Genomic DNA, 17,792 nt, shown 5'->3' on the forward strand with positions numbered 1-17,792 from the left:
GTAGTCGATGAACAGCATTCTCACATAGTAGTTGACAGCTGGGCTGTGTTCTGTATCATTAGGGGATCCGCTCGGCATCACTCATGCACTCCCTCGTGTACGTGCATGCGCACTGAATAAATTCCACAAATGTACCTTTAATACCAGTATTCGTCTGACCACACCCCTCGTTAGCTTACCTTCATAAGCAGGTGTGTGGTCACCTGCTCTCCTCCTTCTCGCTTTCACCACAAGGAAGTGCCTCGGTAGTACCCCACTTGACGTGTTGTTAGTTGAAAAGAGTTGTGACGAGTTTACATTGTGCTTAGTTTTTTCTTCTCTCATATCTGTTCAAAGGAAAAAGCTAAGTCATAATGTCTTCTTCGGAGAGTAGACCTACTCTTCACCAGCGGTTCTCCATTCCCGCCTCCGTCGTGCGTTTTTGTGCGGGGCTGCTGCCACTTTCGTGGTTGCCGACCCAGCCCAGGAGGCAGCCGATGGGTAGTTTGCCTCTCCGAGGAGCCGAGGCATCGGTGCCGTTGCTCCGGCGATGGCCTGATCTCGACTCTGGTTCCTCTGGTTCCAGGGAATCGTCCGTTGTTGAACGGGCGGTTGTTTTGGGTCCGGAGGATTTGCGACGCAGGGTTGTCCTGCCGACTCCTATTACAAACAGGAGCCGTGTACAGGGTTTCCCCCGTCATAGCAATGTTGCTATGGCGACGCCTTCCGTGAGTTGAAGAGTGTTAAGGTGTCGAGTTAGAGCGTAGGGCTTACGGGTCTGCTACGCTCGATTTATGTGTAAACTTGAGTCAGTTGGTCACGTGACTCACAGTTGACATGTCTTTTTCATGACTACGACTCATGTGGGAAGGTTTCTGGGAAAGTTCGGTCTTTACTCTTTGACTAAAGGAGTGACTGGATGTAAAAACATGTAAACGTTTTTTTACTCCCAGCTGTGCAGTTGGGTTCATACGGGTGATGCTTCTTCTTTATTATTATAAAGAGTTGGATGAATCTATATGAATTGGAAATGGGGGACCCTGATGGAAACAAGACTAACGTCTTTCTCAGGTCTGCATCCCCTTAACAATTGTGTGTATTGAGCCGTACTGTATTGTACCCATTCTGCAATCTGTTGAATAAAGTTTTCATTCATTCATTCATGGAGTTGGTTGCATCCCGCCCCTCTTGTCGTTCCCCTGGGCGCCTTGGGGATTCAATAAGATGGTCTACATAGCCTATTATTGATGTGGATATGCCCGACGCACACATAGTGCTAGCTCAGGATGTTCTGCTGGACATTAGGCAACTGACTGGCGCGCCTTGGTTGCTTGGGGTTAAAACAGCGTTTTTATAAAGCAATTTGGATGGGGGTTTTCCTCTTCCGACGACCTGTGTGGTTGTCGACAGGTTCTCGTTCATATCAGGGGATGATAACGGAATGGATCTGAACATATGTAGAAGGGTCTCACGCCCTGGGGGTGGGCCACCGGGCGCGGTTCGCACCGAACGTCTGAGTGGCGCCTTCTTTTTATGTTTAAGATCAACACGCATATCTGCCCCTTCTCCTGGAGTTGGCATGTCGGCGTGGTTAGGGCACGGGACTGATTCTGGTCACGCTGGTCCGGATCAGTTAAACCCGTTGTCCGCCGGGGATGCAGATCTGCTGTTCTGGTACCCTGAGGGACTTGGGCTTTTTTCAGGGGGAAAAATGCTAGGTCGGTCCGGGTGTCGCAGGGTTAAGCGCTATGGAACCCTTGTTTGGTGCATTGTATTCTACACTGTCGTAATGGCTTACGGCCATGCCAACCTGTACACGCCCGATCTCGTCGGATCTCGGCCGCCACGCAGGTTGGTCTTGGTTAGTACTTGGTTGGGTGACCTCCTGGGAATACCAAGTACGGGGTGTTGGGGCTGGTTTTCCATTCTTGCGCTCTTCTCTTACGCATGGCGAAGAGGGGCCTGTTGGAGTGGTCTTTGACCTCCTCGGGGGACCCTGTGCTCCCCGTATCACCGGGCCCGGTCCGAAGTAATGTTTTCGTTGACCCGTAGGCCCGGGATAACCCTGTTGGAAACTGGAACACGGGTACTGCGGCAATGCCGCAGGTATGTTTTGGAGTTTTTTCCTGAGGGGTTATGGGACCAACCACCGCATAGGGTAACGACTAGGTGGTTGGTTCTCTGGTGTGTTGGAGCAGTGTCAACTCCCGGGTTAACCGGTTGAGGGTGCCCCTGCATGTTCATGACGTCTGCCAATCGTGTCAGCCTTCTCTGCCTCAACCCCTCTGGGTGGGGGTTTTTAAATGGAGGCTTGGTCATGCAACAACGCCAGCATGCGCCCCTTCCGCCGGGGCGGCTGTGTTCAGCTGTCCCCTCTGGCGCCTGTCTCGTCCGCAGTCTCCAGGCTCGGGTTAACAGCCTGTTTCCTGGTTTTTTCCCTGGTGCGCCGCCTGCTTCCGTTGGTTAACCTTTTTGTGTGCTTACGGCCATGCTGACTGCCTGTTCTGCAGGGTCAGTGTGCCAGGTGGTGTACTATTGGGGGGACAGGGCCCGCTCGGCTGAGGGGCCTTTGTTCGAATATGCTGGCGATGTGGGGGGCGGGGTCACTAAGTGCCCACCTGGTGGGGTCTTGATGCTGGCATCATGGACTTCTCCGGGCCCCCGTTCCAGGGGGTCCAGTCCCTTTGGTAGGTCTGGGCCTTCCTTCGCGCTCCGCTGCTACGGCCTTGCCACGGGGTTGGGTTTGCCCTTGACCCCGTGTTTCTGGGGGCAGTAACGAGGTTGTTCCCTCCGTTCGTTCCCGGGTAGCATGCGGGTCGTGTGTGTAGTCGTGGGGTCAGGCCACGGCTGCTCACCCTGTGCGTTGAGTTACTTGAGTGCCTCTTCGCACGGTCGGGTCCGTCGCCCTCCCGGGAAACCTCTAATAAGGGGGGGGGGGGGGGGTGCCCTCCATTAGGGGGGGTCGGGGGGGCTCGGCCCTCCCTGTTCTGATGGTTGTGGGGGGCCTTCAGCGGGGTGTATTTGTCGGCCGGTGGCTCCGCTCGGCCTCCCTATGTGCATGAGTGATGCCGAGCCGATCCCCTAATGATACAGAACGTTAGGTTATGACTATAACCAAGTTCTGTTAATTAGGGGTGACGCTCGGCATCCGACGCCGCTGCAGCCCTTGACCTCACCTTGTGGTGAAAGCTTGGGAAGGAGGAGAGCAGGTGACCACACACCTGCTTATGAAGGTAAGCTAACGAGGGGTGTGGTCAGACGAATACTGGTATTAAAGGTACATTTGTGGAATTTATTCAGTGCGCGTGCACGTACGCGAGGGAGTGCATGAGTGATGCCGAGCGTCACCCCTAATTAACAGAACTTGGTTATAGTCATAACCTAACGTTAATGTTACAATGTACAGTCCCGCGAAATAACGTTATGAATCCGCGAAATAACATAGCATTACAAAGTACAGTTGACAGCTGGGCTGTGTTAACGTTACAATGTACAATCGCGCGAAATAATGTTATGAATGCCCGAAAACATTTGTGATGTCACAGTATGATGTCATAATCAAACATTCTAGAACATTTGTGTATCTATTCAACAATTCTCTCACAGCTGAGTGTGGACGACAGTGGGGACGAGGGAGAGTAACTACCTCCCCGTGCATGCTCAGTGCTGAATTCGAGACGAGATCCGGTGTGGTCTGACCAAGCCTTGTTCTGACAAAACGAAAGCGCTCAAGGTGCAAAATGAATGTCTAAGGGTGTGTTCACATCTGAAAGTCCAGGGATAGTCCGGACTTTCCGTGGATAGTCCGGACTTTCTGGTGGACCAAATGTGAAAATGATACATTGTTTGCTTTTGGTCTGCGTTCACACTACCCTGTTTGGTGCGGACCTAATTTGTAAACAAAGGACATGCTGTACCCAAGTCGTTCATCTATTGGACTAGCACTCACAAACATAACAGTTGCCGACAGCGTCTCTTGTGATAAAGCAGAGAGATACTGTCCTTACGAGCGTGGCGCAAGTCGACTAGAGAGTAGAGATATATATAGAGAGAGAGAGAGAGAGAGGACGAGAGAGACTGTCCGCGTGCGGCGCCAGTCTAGAGAGACAGAGAGAGGCAGAGAGAGAGAGAGAGAGAGAGGACGAGAGAGACTGTCCGCGCGCGGCGCCAGTCTAGAGAGACAGAGAGAGGAAGAGAGAGAGAGAGGACGAGAGAGAGAGAGAGAGAGAGGACGAGAGAGACTGTCCGCGCGCCTGTCATTCATTCATTTGAGTTGGGTTGCGCGCAAGCGGTCACTTGGCGCTGTCAAGTTGGGTCGCGTGACCGCCGCCACTAGGCACCTGTCACTCATTTGCTCTAGATTAGATACTATATAAAGTTCGTTTTGCGTTCACACCAACAGCAAACGAACCATGGTCCACTTTGAAACGAACCGAGTCCCAACTTTTCAAGAGGACCATGGTTCGGTTGTTTGGTCCTCATTATAGTTCGGTTTGCGTTCATACCTGTACAAACCAAACGGACTATCGATCTAAAGGGACCATGGTCCACTTAAAGGGACCATGGTCCACTTAAAGTGGACCAAACAGGGTAGGTGTGAACGCGCCCTAACTCGGCTGCGAAACTCACCTGAAAAACTAAATGAAAAACAGCCTAGGTGTAACTCCAGCCTCAGACACTTGGAACAAGAGTGGACAGGGTTTTCTTGGACCTGCTGACAAAAGGTAACATCTATTTTACTGAACCCCATCATAAAACATGCCTTTGTAATTATCCCAGCGTCGTAAAACGACCCCCCCCCCCCCCCCCCTGGTGGCTTTATGAATAGAAACATTCCATATAGTAGTGTTTACCTTTGACCTGGAAATAATATAGGTTTCAGGCGAGCAACCCGCACAAAAATACACATGCTGCACAAAACACGTTATATCTTGCGTTCCAGAAAAACGTGACTGGGTTATTTTAAAAGGGGAAGATTTTTAGCATGGGATAGCGCACGAACGAAGGCATGTAGAAATAAATGTTTTTTCCCCTATTGGAGTATAAAAGCTGCACAGTGTTGTTTACAGCCGAGGGCAGATGAAACATCATTGATGACTTCATGAGTTGCAGTTACACAGCCAAAACCACAACGGAAACTAGACTGATCACCAGACAGAATATTGTAAACATTCAGAAATTCAGTAAGCTGCTTATTTACCAGTTTCTCTAAGACTTTTGAAATACAGGGAGCATTGAGATGGGTCTGTAACAATTTGGGTCAGCCTGATCTTCTCCTTTGAAAAAGGCATGCACTATAGCTTCTTTCCATACTGATGGAATATCTGCTGTGAAGAGGGACAGGTTAAGAAGATCTCTTAAGGAGCTGAACGCTTAAAAAAGAGCAGCTTGAGCAACTCTTTGAAAACCTCACCCTTCCAAACAGCCTGTAGGGAAACGCTATGCAAAGGAGTAACAGTGGGGGTAAAAATGGCAGGATGGTTCCGGGCTTTGCAGATCAAAGAATTCCTGGCTCTTGCAGTGGGTAGGGAGAGGGGAGCAGGGAGGATTAACAGAGTCATAAATGTGACCAGACTTGACGAGCTGATTAAAAGTATTCACCATCCGTGCCTCATCAGTGACTATTAATAATAATAATTAATTGCATTTATATAGCACTTTTTTTCTAGACGCTCAAAACGCTTTACAGTGTATCAGTGAGTGACAGAGGGAGCTGAGTGGGAGGTTTGTTTTGAAGATGATACACTGTTCTCCATAATTTCTTTATTTCCAATTTGCCTAAAGGTGAGGATATCAGCAGGAGATCTGGAAAAATCTTTTTGTTGAAGGAGTGCAGCAAGTTCCTGCTCAAACCAGGGACTGTGTCTGTTTTTAATTCTGGATTACATAAAAGTTATAATTAGCATAATTCAAACAATCTCCATTTACTTTGGATTTGTTCAAACTTATTTTTTGGAAATAGGTGACAGCCATTGTGTGTGTGTGTGTGTGTGTGTGTGTGTGTGTGTGTGTGTGTGTGTGTGTGTGTGTGTGTGTGTGTGTGTGTGTGTGTGTGTGTGTGTGTGTGTGTGTGTGTGTGTGTGTGTGTGTGTGTGTGTGTGTGTGTGTGTGTGTGTGTGTGTGTGTGTGTGTGTGTGTGTGTGTGTGTGTGTGTGTGTGTGTGTGTGTGTGCGTGCGCGCGTTTCTTTTACATCAGTCTTTCTTTGTGTATGCCCCCTGAGAGACCCGTCTACTCAGCACCGTAGAACAACCTTGGTCTGTCCGGGAATCAGACAGCTGTCCAGATCAAAACAAATTGGGGCCAGCTAACAAGAGACAGAGGAGGCACATGGGTCTTGAGCTCAGGATTCAACAAGACCACACTGTCCTCCAAACTGACTGGGAGGCTGGAAAGGGTACCCGCTAGCGGTTGTCTGGAAGCAGGGGAACAAGTTGCTCCTCTCTCCCTCGGAGGAAGTGCTGTCAGTGGGTGCCTTGCTGGCGTGATTAGGTGACAGAGTGTGTCCAGGTGCGGGATTATTTACGGGCCCCCTCCTAATAACTTACAGAGGATGATGTTATTGCTGTGTAGCTAATTTATGTAGTGTGTAGGTAATATTTTACTGTCAGGAGGGGCCTTACCTTGCCCCCCCCCCCAACACCAAGGATTCCATATATTTACACTCCTGATGGTCTGTTAATTTGTCACATCCCTCACACTTTCCTGAAATATATATAATTAGCAGGAAGGAAGCTTTTGCCATGTCTCTGCACTTCTTCTTTTTGTGAACTTGACCCTTACCATAAAGCCTGTGAGGTGAATGTCTTCCCAGAGTTATCTACCAATTAAGTCGCTTGGCAACCAAATTTTGCTCCAGGAAGTAGAAAACCAAATCCCTGGAGGCTTAAACAAGTTCCAGATTCGTCCCATGTCCTAACGTTTTAAGCTGTATATTTCTGATTGCTTCCATTCCTTTCCTGACAAATATTTTAAAGCAGCATTATTCCTTTGCAGAATGTATTCTTTTTCTTAGCTGTCAAAGTATTTCAAAGCTATGTGTGTGTGTGTGTGTCTGTGTGTCTGTGTGTGTGTCATCTTCTCACATATACTTCCCGTACATTGTAGACGATACCAACAGGAGAAGTAGAAGTTACAGCTGAGACTGTGGAGGTGCTGAACGTCTCCAGGAAGCTGCCATTTGAAATCAAAGACTTTGTCAAAGTAAGCGCCTCAATTATTTATGTGAAACAGTCGGGGATGGATATTATTTTCCCCACTAGGACCGTACTATTTCAGTTGTTTTTATTTACACAGAACTTTGATGGTGTCTAATGGTAGGTGTGTAGATGACAAAGGATAAACCTATGTACATGTACACTGACGGTGGGTTGCTGGGGATTAGTGCAAAACTTGATGTGAAGGTCTTGGAGATCTTCATCAGGTAAATTTCAAGTCCGTCGTGGATCGAAACATTATCTGATTAACCCCTTATGCATAGGGCACATTTAGCATAAAACGCCTGACGATTGCATACCCAAAGTAATTTGCGATTTATTCTTTAACCACTTATAGCACATGCATGAGTCTGGTCTCTTTTGAAAGGAAACATTCAGAAGAAGAATCACTCTGAGTGCTAATGTAATAGAGTTACAGAGGTTTGATCACACTGAAATAAAAGTTTTGTTTACTCACGTTTGTTTACTTGTTGCCAGATGCCTGTTTTTGAGTTCCAGCTGAGAAGTAGGAGCTGGAAAACATAACGGTTCCATAGCCTGCAGTCTTATCTAGTACAGGTCCAAAGTTTATCACAATCCCACAAGTGTTTTACAGAGGTTTTTGTAATCTTTGTATAATCTGTAAATTGCATCCAAAATCGCGAGATGATGTGAGAAACTCTCCAAAACAACAACGTATCCGTCTTCTTCTGTCCCTTTACCGTAGGAATCAGCCCTCATGTAATATACCATTAGTGCCAGAATTTCATTGGCTACAAAAACGCTGTCAGAGGTGACTGGTCCGTTCACGGCCAGCCGAAACCAGACATGGTCACTTGTCCGAAACCAACGCTTGTTGATTGTTCGGCCTTGTAACCCGAGATTGGAAGAACGTAATGGAGTATGGTGTCAATCAAACGGCGGCCATTTTATCTTTCCAACGAAGTGGAAACGAAGTTAGGACAGCCGAAACACGTCCAATCTTTCGCCGTCGACTAAAGACGCACTTCTTCAACCATTATCTGAATTAAAAAAAGAAAAAAAATATCTAACCCTAACTAACCGCACTTGTCCTAATAAACTAACCTACACTGTAGCACTCAACACTTTGATGAACATTGTTGCTCAGCTGATAGAGTTGTGCCCTTCCTGATGGCTTGTCGTACAGAACTTGTAAGTCGCTTTGGATAAAAGCGTCAGCTAAATGACTAAATGTAAATGTGTAGGTTGATCGGCAAAAACCCAGCGCTAGGCCGACAGACGAGGGCAAAGTGCCGCGAAGTGCGCACGAGTATGCGAACATTAACAGGTTAATGAAGTCTAAATTGTACCTTGTGTGCGGGTTCTACCTTCAGATCAAGGTATGTAGATGGATCAGTACTAGGGGTGCACGATATAGATTTTTTTACCCCGATATCGATACCGATAACTTTCTGCTCCTCAAGGTTGATACCGATAACCGATAACCGATATATATATTTATTGTATTATAATTTTTTTATTTTTGTATGTATATTCCTGTAGTTTTGACCTAACCAGATTTATCATGACATGAGCGTTACTACTATGAACAAAACAAAGCCAAGAGAACAGTTTTGACTCTTCAAATAAAGTGACTATATTTATTTTTCCAAATAAATATAATTTGAGTCAATCACAAAATTCACAATCCGTCAATGTCATTAACAATGTGTTTCCCTGAACAATGAGTGAACTAAAAACCAACAGGTATTGTGCTTTGTCAGTAGGGATGGGTACCGTTCACATTTGAACCGATACAGTACCGGTACCTGTGAATCGATACCGGTACCCAACGGTACCTTTTTTCGGTACTTTAGTCTCTGAAAATGTAATCTACCTACCTCAGTTGAAAAAAAAAAATAATCCAAACTTCAAATAACCACATTTTCGACCGTTTTCGGCTTGCCATTGCCCCGACTGCTTTGTTGTTGAATCAAGTCAAATCCTAAGTAAGCATATATTGTGCGCGTGAACGTTGACATGAAAAGACAAAAGTTAATTTTCTTTTTATAAATAAATAGAAATGTTGTATTATCGGAGCTATCAATACTATTTTCGGGATGACGTCATTATTGCTGATATCGGCCCGATAATTATCGACCCGATAATTATCGTGCATCCCTAATCAGTACTGCTGGCTACGGGTGGGAATCACCAGAGGCCCCATGATACCGTATTATCACCATACTAGAATCACCATATTATATTTGCCATATATTGTGATTGTGATTTATTACCTTTTTTCAACTGCAAATGATGTCCCCAATGGAAAACTTTGTTAACATCTGCAATAAAAATAAATATATACATCATCTGTTTAATCTAGTAAGACAATGTTTTCAGTCCAAAAAACCTTATTGCAGTAAAATGTGATTGTCAAGCAAAAACAATAATAATATAGCCATATATTGCTGTATCGATTTATCCCCCCCCCCCCCGTACTGCCGGCAAGTGTCCTAAATGGTTATTGTTACAAAGGGTCAGATTAAACCGAATATATGTATTTATTGATTGATATATATTGCATAATATTTATATATCGTTTGATATCCCTTGTATATTCCTTGTACATATGCACGGAATATCCCTTTAGCCTACTATAGCCCATAATAGTTCATTCTCTTATTGGACAAAGGACCAGCCGCCAGGGGACCAGCCCCTGGCGTCAAGTTCAAAGGTACCGACGAGACATGTCCGTACTAGCCCCGGCTCCGCTCAGGGATACGGCTACCGAAATGAGAGTGGCACTATTTGTTCACCGTGCATATAAATATGGCGCAAGTAAATGTAGAAGTCCCTTAGTCCCTTACCCTTCTTCCCAACTTAGTAACAGAACGTGAAGCCTCACCCACGATACGACGTGCGGTGAAGTATGGCCTGTTTGGCCTTAGAATAGCATTGAGACCTCGTGCGAATTAATAACTGAATTGTCAGAGTTTGGCACTGTACCGTCGAGTGCGACGTATTTCTATCAAGTAATAATAGTCTATCGTGTATGGTGCATCGTGCGGTTAGAGTTCTAAAGTGACCAGCATCTCCAACGCTTCCTCGTGTTATCTAGAGTCTTATCCAGGTTGGGCCGACCACATGGCGCTTTCATCCGAGGAGATCTAGGCGAGGACCGAGGGACATGTACACTGGATTACCTACCCGACGACTGCTGAGCCCTATGCGGCTGGAATATATATTTGCTTTGGTACTGTGATTTGTGGAGCGGATAATCGCCGACGCCTGTGAGTGTTGGATTTACCCCCGAGAGGAGTCAAGTTGAGTCGGCGCTCAGAGAGACTGAGGTCGCCTAGCTTCTTCTTCATTGTGGAGCTACAGCCTACAAGAGAACCAAGGTGTATTCATCTGCGGATCAAGAGTCTATTGCACTGTCTTCTGTACTTGAAGTCTCCATAGATATCGTTGACCAGACGGTCTACTACCGACGGCTCTCCTACCCCCCCTACCGGCTTACAACCGGGAGGACCCCCTCCAGAATATCCCGCTATATCATTAAGTGTACCATAGATGTAATTCCCTAAGAGCCAGGTTGTATACTTGCTTCCTGCGTAACCAGAGATTGGACATTCAGTGTTGATTTGCCTACGAGTACTCATTTGCCTTACAAGTGCATTCAAGTAATGTAATATAATATCCTTTGCTGCTAATAACTATTCTAAACGAGTACTTGTGTGGAAACCGTTTCATTGTGGAGGTGTTCTCATCTGATATACTTGTGTACGGTATGGCCAGAATAATGTACATAAGACGGTAGTGGTTTAATGATACCATACTTGATTAATACAGTCAGGGAATTGTACCCCTCAGTTACAGTTATGTTCCTTAGGATATATTAATAGGATATTGCTTTCTGACGATGATGATCATGATGATGATGATCATGATGATGATGATGATGATGATGATGATGATGATGATGATGATGATGACTTCAGTGTTCCATGCTGGTAATTTTTGTGATTGTTATTTGTGTAGAAAAGCGAGTCTTTGCGGATGCAGTATCGCTACCTGGACCTTCGCTCCTCCCAGATGCAGTATAACCTAAGGCTTCGGTCTCAGATGGTAATGAAGATGAGACAATACCTTTGTGATATACACGGTATGTAGAGTTATAGATAATAGTCATTACTATGTGGAAACTATCCCTTTATAGGAACATGCCTTTAGTCCTGGTGCGAAACCTGGTTTTGCTTCAGAAATAGGCCTAAACTGTCTGTGTGCTCCAGTAATATGTTCTTGTTTCTGAGAGACCTCTCTTGAGGGGGCTGATGTGCAATGGAATCCCTCTGTTGCTAAATATTATTACATTATTCTTAAGAACAGTATTCTCGTATTTAGGATATGATACAACCTCAGACCAAGATCTCCATTATTGTGTAAGATGAAAGAGCCTCTGTAATAAATATGTTAACGTTAAGTATCCATATCTATTGCCACAAGCTATTAACTCACTCCTCCTTTACTGCGTGAAATTTACCTATCTCAACCCCCCCCCCCCTCTTTTATCTTGATCTTCCAATCACAACTATCACTTCCAAGAGGTAGAGGGAAGCGACAGTTGTGATTGGAGGATCAAGAAAATAGGACCGGTTTGAGATAGGTCAATTGCCTTGTATTATAATATTATATACTAATCCTGTCTTACCCTATATAAGTGTTCAAATGTAAATGTTCAATGTGAGTAGCAAATGTAGGCTAATCTGGTAAGGTTAGATGTGTTAATTAGTATAGTGATTAATTGTCTGTTTAGGAAACTGGATTATTTGTTAGTCATTATAGCTGCAAGTACAGGGTGACAACTGGGTAGCAACGCAGCATCTTTCTAGTAACCACCAGGTAATTTGCAGGCTTTAAGTCAAGTCAAGTAATTTATTTATAAAGCACGTTTAAAAACTCGAGCCAACCAAAGTGCTGTACAGTCGAAGCATACAATTCAAATTCATAATACAAAAAGGCACAGCAGGACAAGACAGTACAGTCAGAGAATAGGACAGCAGTAGGCCAACACACAGATAGAGTAGCACAAAGTACAATATAGCACACAGGTGATAGAAGAACACAAGAACAGATACAAGGGGGAAGGGGCAAGATACAATTGCATGGGAGTGTGTGAGTTAGGGTGTGGGAAAATCAGGGTTTATTGAAGGCTAGGGAGTAAAAGTGAGTTTTTAGTCGGGACTTAAATGTCTCCAGTGAGGGGGCAGTTCTGATCTCCAGGGGTAGCTGGTTCCACAGCTTGGGGGCCACATCATTAAAAGAGCGATCGCCTCGGCGGTTAGGTGGCCGAGCGTAGATTGCGTTCGTCACCAACCCCGGAGCTGTGAGCTGGATTCGCCTGTTCGAATCCAGCTCACAGCTCCAGGGTTGTCACCAGCTTGGCTGGCCGTCTGCACTAATACAATTGGCTGTATTAGAGGGTGGTAGAAGCTGGCGGGGTGGGTCCGGGTCGTTGTAAACAGCGACTCCTACAGTTCGGTCGGGGCGCCTGCTAAGCGCGGATAGGACTTGAGGGGGATAGTGTGATCCTCCCACACGCTACGCCCTCTCGATGAGAATCCGCGCTGCCAGGTGAAAAGAAGTGGTGATTGGCTGGACGTGTGTCGGAGGAAGCCCGTGGTAGCCTCCACTCTCCCAGATGATCTGACTGTGGGGGGTAAGTGCGCAGCGACCAGGAAGGGACTGGGAATTGGCATACGACTAACATTGGGATGGGAGAAAAATCGGAGGAAAATGGAGGGGAAAAAAGATATATAAAAAAAAAAAGAGCGATCGCCTCTCTTTTTGAGTCTGGGGGGCGGGGTCTTAGTGACCTGGGTGCTGAGTAGGGGGTGATGAGCTCTGTGATGTACCGGGTACATTACATTACTTTATCGGGTAATGTATAGTACTGTAAAGGTTAAATGGGTGTACAGGGATGCAAACAGGGATGGTCAAGAGTTCTATATTTGTTACAGCTAGCAGTGCACCTCCTGAGAGGGATCAAATAGTTGGTCAGTTGCTTTGTTCACTGTTAACTTACAATTTATTTCTAAACATTTATTTTAGGCTTTGTAGATGTGGAGACCCCCACCTTGTTCAAGAGGACACCAGGGGTAGGACCCTTCATCCTCTAGATACAGTACACTAGATGTGATTTTACAGTAGACTAGATGTGATTTTACAGTAGACTAGATGTGATCCCTTCATCTTGTAGATACAGTAGACAACATGTGATTTGAGGATCTTCATCTTGTAGATACACGTGATCTTCTCACGACACAGAACATGTTGGTGAGTTACATGTCAGATTATCACATGTCCTCCTCACAACAGAACACGTTGGTGAGTTACATGTCAGATTATCACATGTCCTCCTCACAACAGAACATGTTGGTGAGTTACATGTCAGATTATCACATGTCCTCCTCACAACAGAACCATAGGATTAAGGTTGAAAATGGGCAAAATTCTCCTTTTAAATTGGGGGGTGAAACATATTTCTACCTTCAGATCGTATTATCTAACTAATTTCATAATTTTTTTCTATAGTATTATATGTTAGATTATTGGCTGCCCAGCCATATTATGAGGCAGATTATTTACATTCCTTGTAATAATAGTATACTGCATGTGGATTTAGTGCCATATTTTATATGCAAACCTGCAATAGCTGCAACCATGTACATGCATACACACACACACACACACACACACACACACACACACACACACACACACACACACACACACACACAGAATCTTTATTTATGTCCACATAAAGACAATGGGCACAAATATTATCAGTGCACTTGTATATTGTGGGTTATTCTGATACAATCGTGCCCAAATTGACAATAGCAACCAAAGTTACACACACACACACATGGATGATGAACCTGACAATCTACACACAGCTCATGGATACAGATAGCAGCGTCTTCTCCAAATTGCCCGGCTGCCAATAATTGCTGACACTGAGCAATATCTTGCTAATTGTTTGGCTCTTATCTTCGGAAGACCGGCCATCTGAAGGCCTCATAACACCCAACTTATGGACATGACCCAGGCTTCCAAATATGAAGACTAAAAGTTTACAGTTGTAGCCGAGTTGTGATATGGTATGATCTAACAGTTGATATTTTAACATTTTGGTTGTAAAGGCTTCCTCTAGAGTAGACTGTAGTCAAACGTGCAACCAACTTCCAGGATGAGAACCTAGAAAACACACACACACACACACACACACACACACACACACACACACACACACACACACACACACACACACACACACACACACACACACACACACACACACACACGCATACATTTCAGTCTTTGTTGAGGAGCAACACCAACAAACTATAGAGCTACTCGTCGCAGCAAAAACATCATGTAAGATGTGCATCCATCTTTTCCATATGGGAGTGTAATTCCCACATGTCGGTGTGTGATCCCAGGGGGCCAAGGAGTTTGTGGTTCCATCCAGGGAGGCTGGTCTTTTCTACTCTCTCCCACAGAGTCCACAGCAGTTTAAACAGCTGCTGATGGTGGCTGGCATTGACAGGTGGGTGAACACACACACACACACACACACACACACACACACACCACACCACACCACACCACACCACACCACACCACAACACACACACACACACACACACAGATAGGGATGTGCCTAGTTCACAGAATAGTGCACGGGGTAGTGCCAGTGTACGTCAACAACTACTTCAACCGAATCATGGACACCCATGCATACCCAACTAGGCGCAGCTCAACTGACTTTGTGCCAGTCAGATTCAGAAGCTGTATGGGGAAGGAGTCATTTCTGTATTCAGCAGCTATCTATTGGAACAGTCTGCCCAGTGACCTGAAAATCGTAGACAATGCCGTTAGATTCAAGTCCAGCCTGAAGACATGGCTCAAAAGGGACTATACTTAACCTAGACACTTAGCTTAAGGCACCTTGCATGTTGTATGAGTCTGTTATGTATATAAATGTTAAATGGTATATGTGATGTGTTGTGATGTCATGTTTTGTATGATGCATGTATAAGCATCACACTCCCCTACCCCCCCACAAGGACCACAATGGAAATAAGCTCTGAGCTTTTTTGTGTTTCATCCTTGGCAGTATATCCTGACTGTGCTTTTCTGTCACATGTTTATTTTTTATATTGTCAAATAAAGTCATTCATACACACACACACACACACACACACACACACACACACACACACACACACACACACACCTGCTTGTTCACCTGTCCTTATATCTCTCTCCCTCTGTCTGTCTGTCTCTCTCTCTCTTTCTCGCTCTTCCTCCACGTCTGTCTGTCTCCCTCCCTCCCTCATACTATGTCTCTATTTCTGTCTATCTTTATATCTCTATATCTCTGTGTCTCTCTCTGTGCCTCTCTCTCTCTCTCTCTTGCTCTCTCTCGCTCTCTCCCTCCGTCAGGTACTTCCAGTTGGCTCGTTGTTACCGAGATGAAGGCTCCAAACCAGACAGGCAGCCTGAGTTTACACAGGTGAGATGCTTTGTGTGTGAGAGATAGAGAGATGGAAACAATACAATAAAAAGAGAGATCGGTTGAAAACGGATCTCAATACAGCTTCTCAAGCAAAAAGTTGCAATCTCTGTTTCAGAAATCAGATGTGTATTTAATTTTAGTGGACACAATTATGCCACTGCTATCATCAAGGTCCCACATGTTCAACAGAAATATACCGGTAGTAGTGTTAAGAAAATGACAAATAACAGAGAAACATCCGGCCAGGTTTCATGATGTCTCAGTGACCACCCGGGTCCTCGTCAGATTCTCTCATGGACATTCTTCGCTCTCCATGTTTAATAAATTATACAGTCTTTGTGTAAATCTCTGAGATATATCGAGGGGTAGATCCTTCTTTACAATGGTGCCAAGATCACAAACCCAGCAATACAAAAATAGTCAAAGAAATAAAAGGAAGAAACAAATGACAGAAGAGACGAGTCATAAATTAAACTAGAATGGGTGCTCATTGGAGCTATAGTGGGTCATACATAGTTCCCCCCAAAGAATGAAGGACGTATGGCATGTAGACATGCGTTTTATGTCGTCTCTTGTGGCCTTTAGATTTGAAGCTAGTGTCCCTCATTGGAATTTATTATTTTAAAGAAAAACACCTTCTTGCCATGGAGTGATCATGTTTTTAATAGTGTCTGTTTTCATAGAAATGTGGACTTTCCTCTATTTTTAGTATTTGTGTGCTCTCACTATTTCATTTTTATTTGTTTGTTTTAATGTTGTTCTATGTGAACATGTTCTGTATGTTGCCTTCTTGACCAGGGCCCACTTGAGAAAGAGGTAGAAATATCTATGTGATAACTAAGGCTGTACCGAATGCTTCGAAGCTTTGATCATAATGTTGACATTCGAATTTTAAATCAGCATTCGAATTTTTTTTTTTTTTTTTTTTTTTTTTTTTTATCTTTTTTTTTTGTCTATTCAATCTGTTTAAACCAATGGGGGTTTTCTTCACAGTTGCAGTTAAAGATTAGACTACACTAATATTATACTATAAGACGTCACCATCACTTTCATACCAACCGTGCCCTTATTGGATTATTTATGTTGACGAAATTGATGAGTTATATTCATTAAAGAAAGTTGATTTAATAAAGAGACTCATTTAATCAGATTAATCACTTTATTCAAATTGAGGATTTAGTTTAAAAAAAAAAAAAGTTAATCTTTTTTTTATAGACATTCAAAGCTTCGTTCGAATACTTCAATCGAAGCTTCGAATGTTAAAAAATGTCATTCGGTACAGCCCTAGTGATAACCCTGGTTAAATAAAGGATAAAAAATGGTCTCTAGTGCGTCTACAAATCATGTTGTGATTTTTCGGCATTAGCTGGTTATGACGTACAATTAGCGTAGATTTCAATGGTGAAATCTGTTTATTGCTCAGTTGCTGAGAACATTTAGAAAATATAGGCACATTTTAAAACCACAAGTGTTCCAATACTCTGACTGTCCAACCAGAAGTTGGCAAATCTTGTTACATTGAAAACCAAGGCTGTTATTTCAAATAACTGTAACTGGGTTTAACCTCTTAAGCTCTAGCCATATTTTCAGACAATTCACCTAAAAATACATACATAACGTCGCTGGCAGAAGAAAACCTCGTAACTCCAAAACCCCAACTTTTCAGGAGATGAAAAAAACAAACACAGATTTGAGGGCGAATAGAGTTACGAGGTTTAGACAGATGATCGGTTTAATGCTTTCCAATTGTTTAAACGTTGTAAAACCACACACCCATATGGAGGATGATCTACTGAGTTGATTTAAAAAAAAAATTAAAATATTTAATGGAGTCACAATGTTTTTTTCCGCCAGCGACGATAAGTAAATGGAAGATTGCATTTGCTTATTGGTATCTAGGGACATCTATGGATCTCAGGGAATGTATTCCCAGTGTCAGACATATTGTGTCTGTTACTAGGCTTGAGTAAAATGTAATGAACCCAAGGAGAATATATATTTTTTTATATTTGACAGTGAATAACACCATGCAGATGTGGAAAATTGCCACTGAGCTCATTCAGCACCTTCT

At 44.2% G+C, this 17,792-nt stretch overlaps 1 protein-coding gene across 1 annotated transcript in view; it reads left to right on the forward strand.

Annotated features, from left to right (window-relative positions):
- dars2 (aspartyl-tRNA synthetase 2, mitochondrial) overlaps positions 1–17,792 on the forward strand; it is a 116,490-nt gene that overhangs the window by 36,318 nt on the left and 62,380 nt on the right. Inside the window, exons 5-9 of the mRNA XM_084327421.1 lie at positions 7,085–7,180; positions 11,179–11,302; positions 13,249–13,295; positions 14,643–14,749; positions 15,649–15,718. Coding sequence (XP_084183547.1) covers positions 7,085–7,180; positions 11,179–11,302; positions 13,249–13,295; positions 14,643–14,749; positions 15,649–15,718 — 444 coding nt within the window. The remainder of the gene's footprint in view (positions 1–7,084; positions 7,181–11,178; positions 11,303–13,248; positions 13,296–14,642; positions 14,750–15,648; positions 15,719–17,792) is intronic.

This window comes from Notolepis coatsorum (assembly GCF_963971535.1).
Source record: "Notolepis coatsorum genome assembly, chromosome: 13".
Lineage (NCBI taxonomy): Eukaryota > Metazoa > Chordata > Actinopteri > Aulopiformes > Paralepididae > Notolepis > Notolepis coatsorum.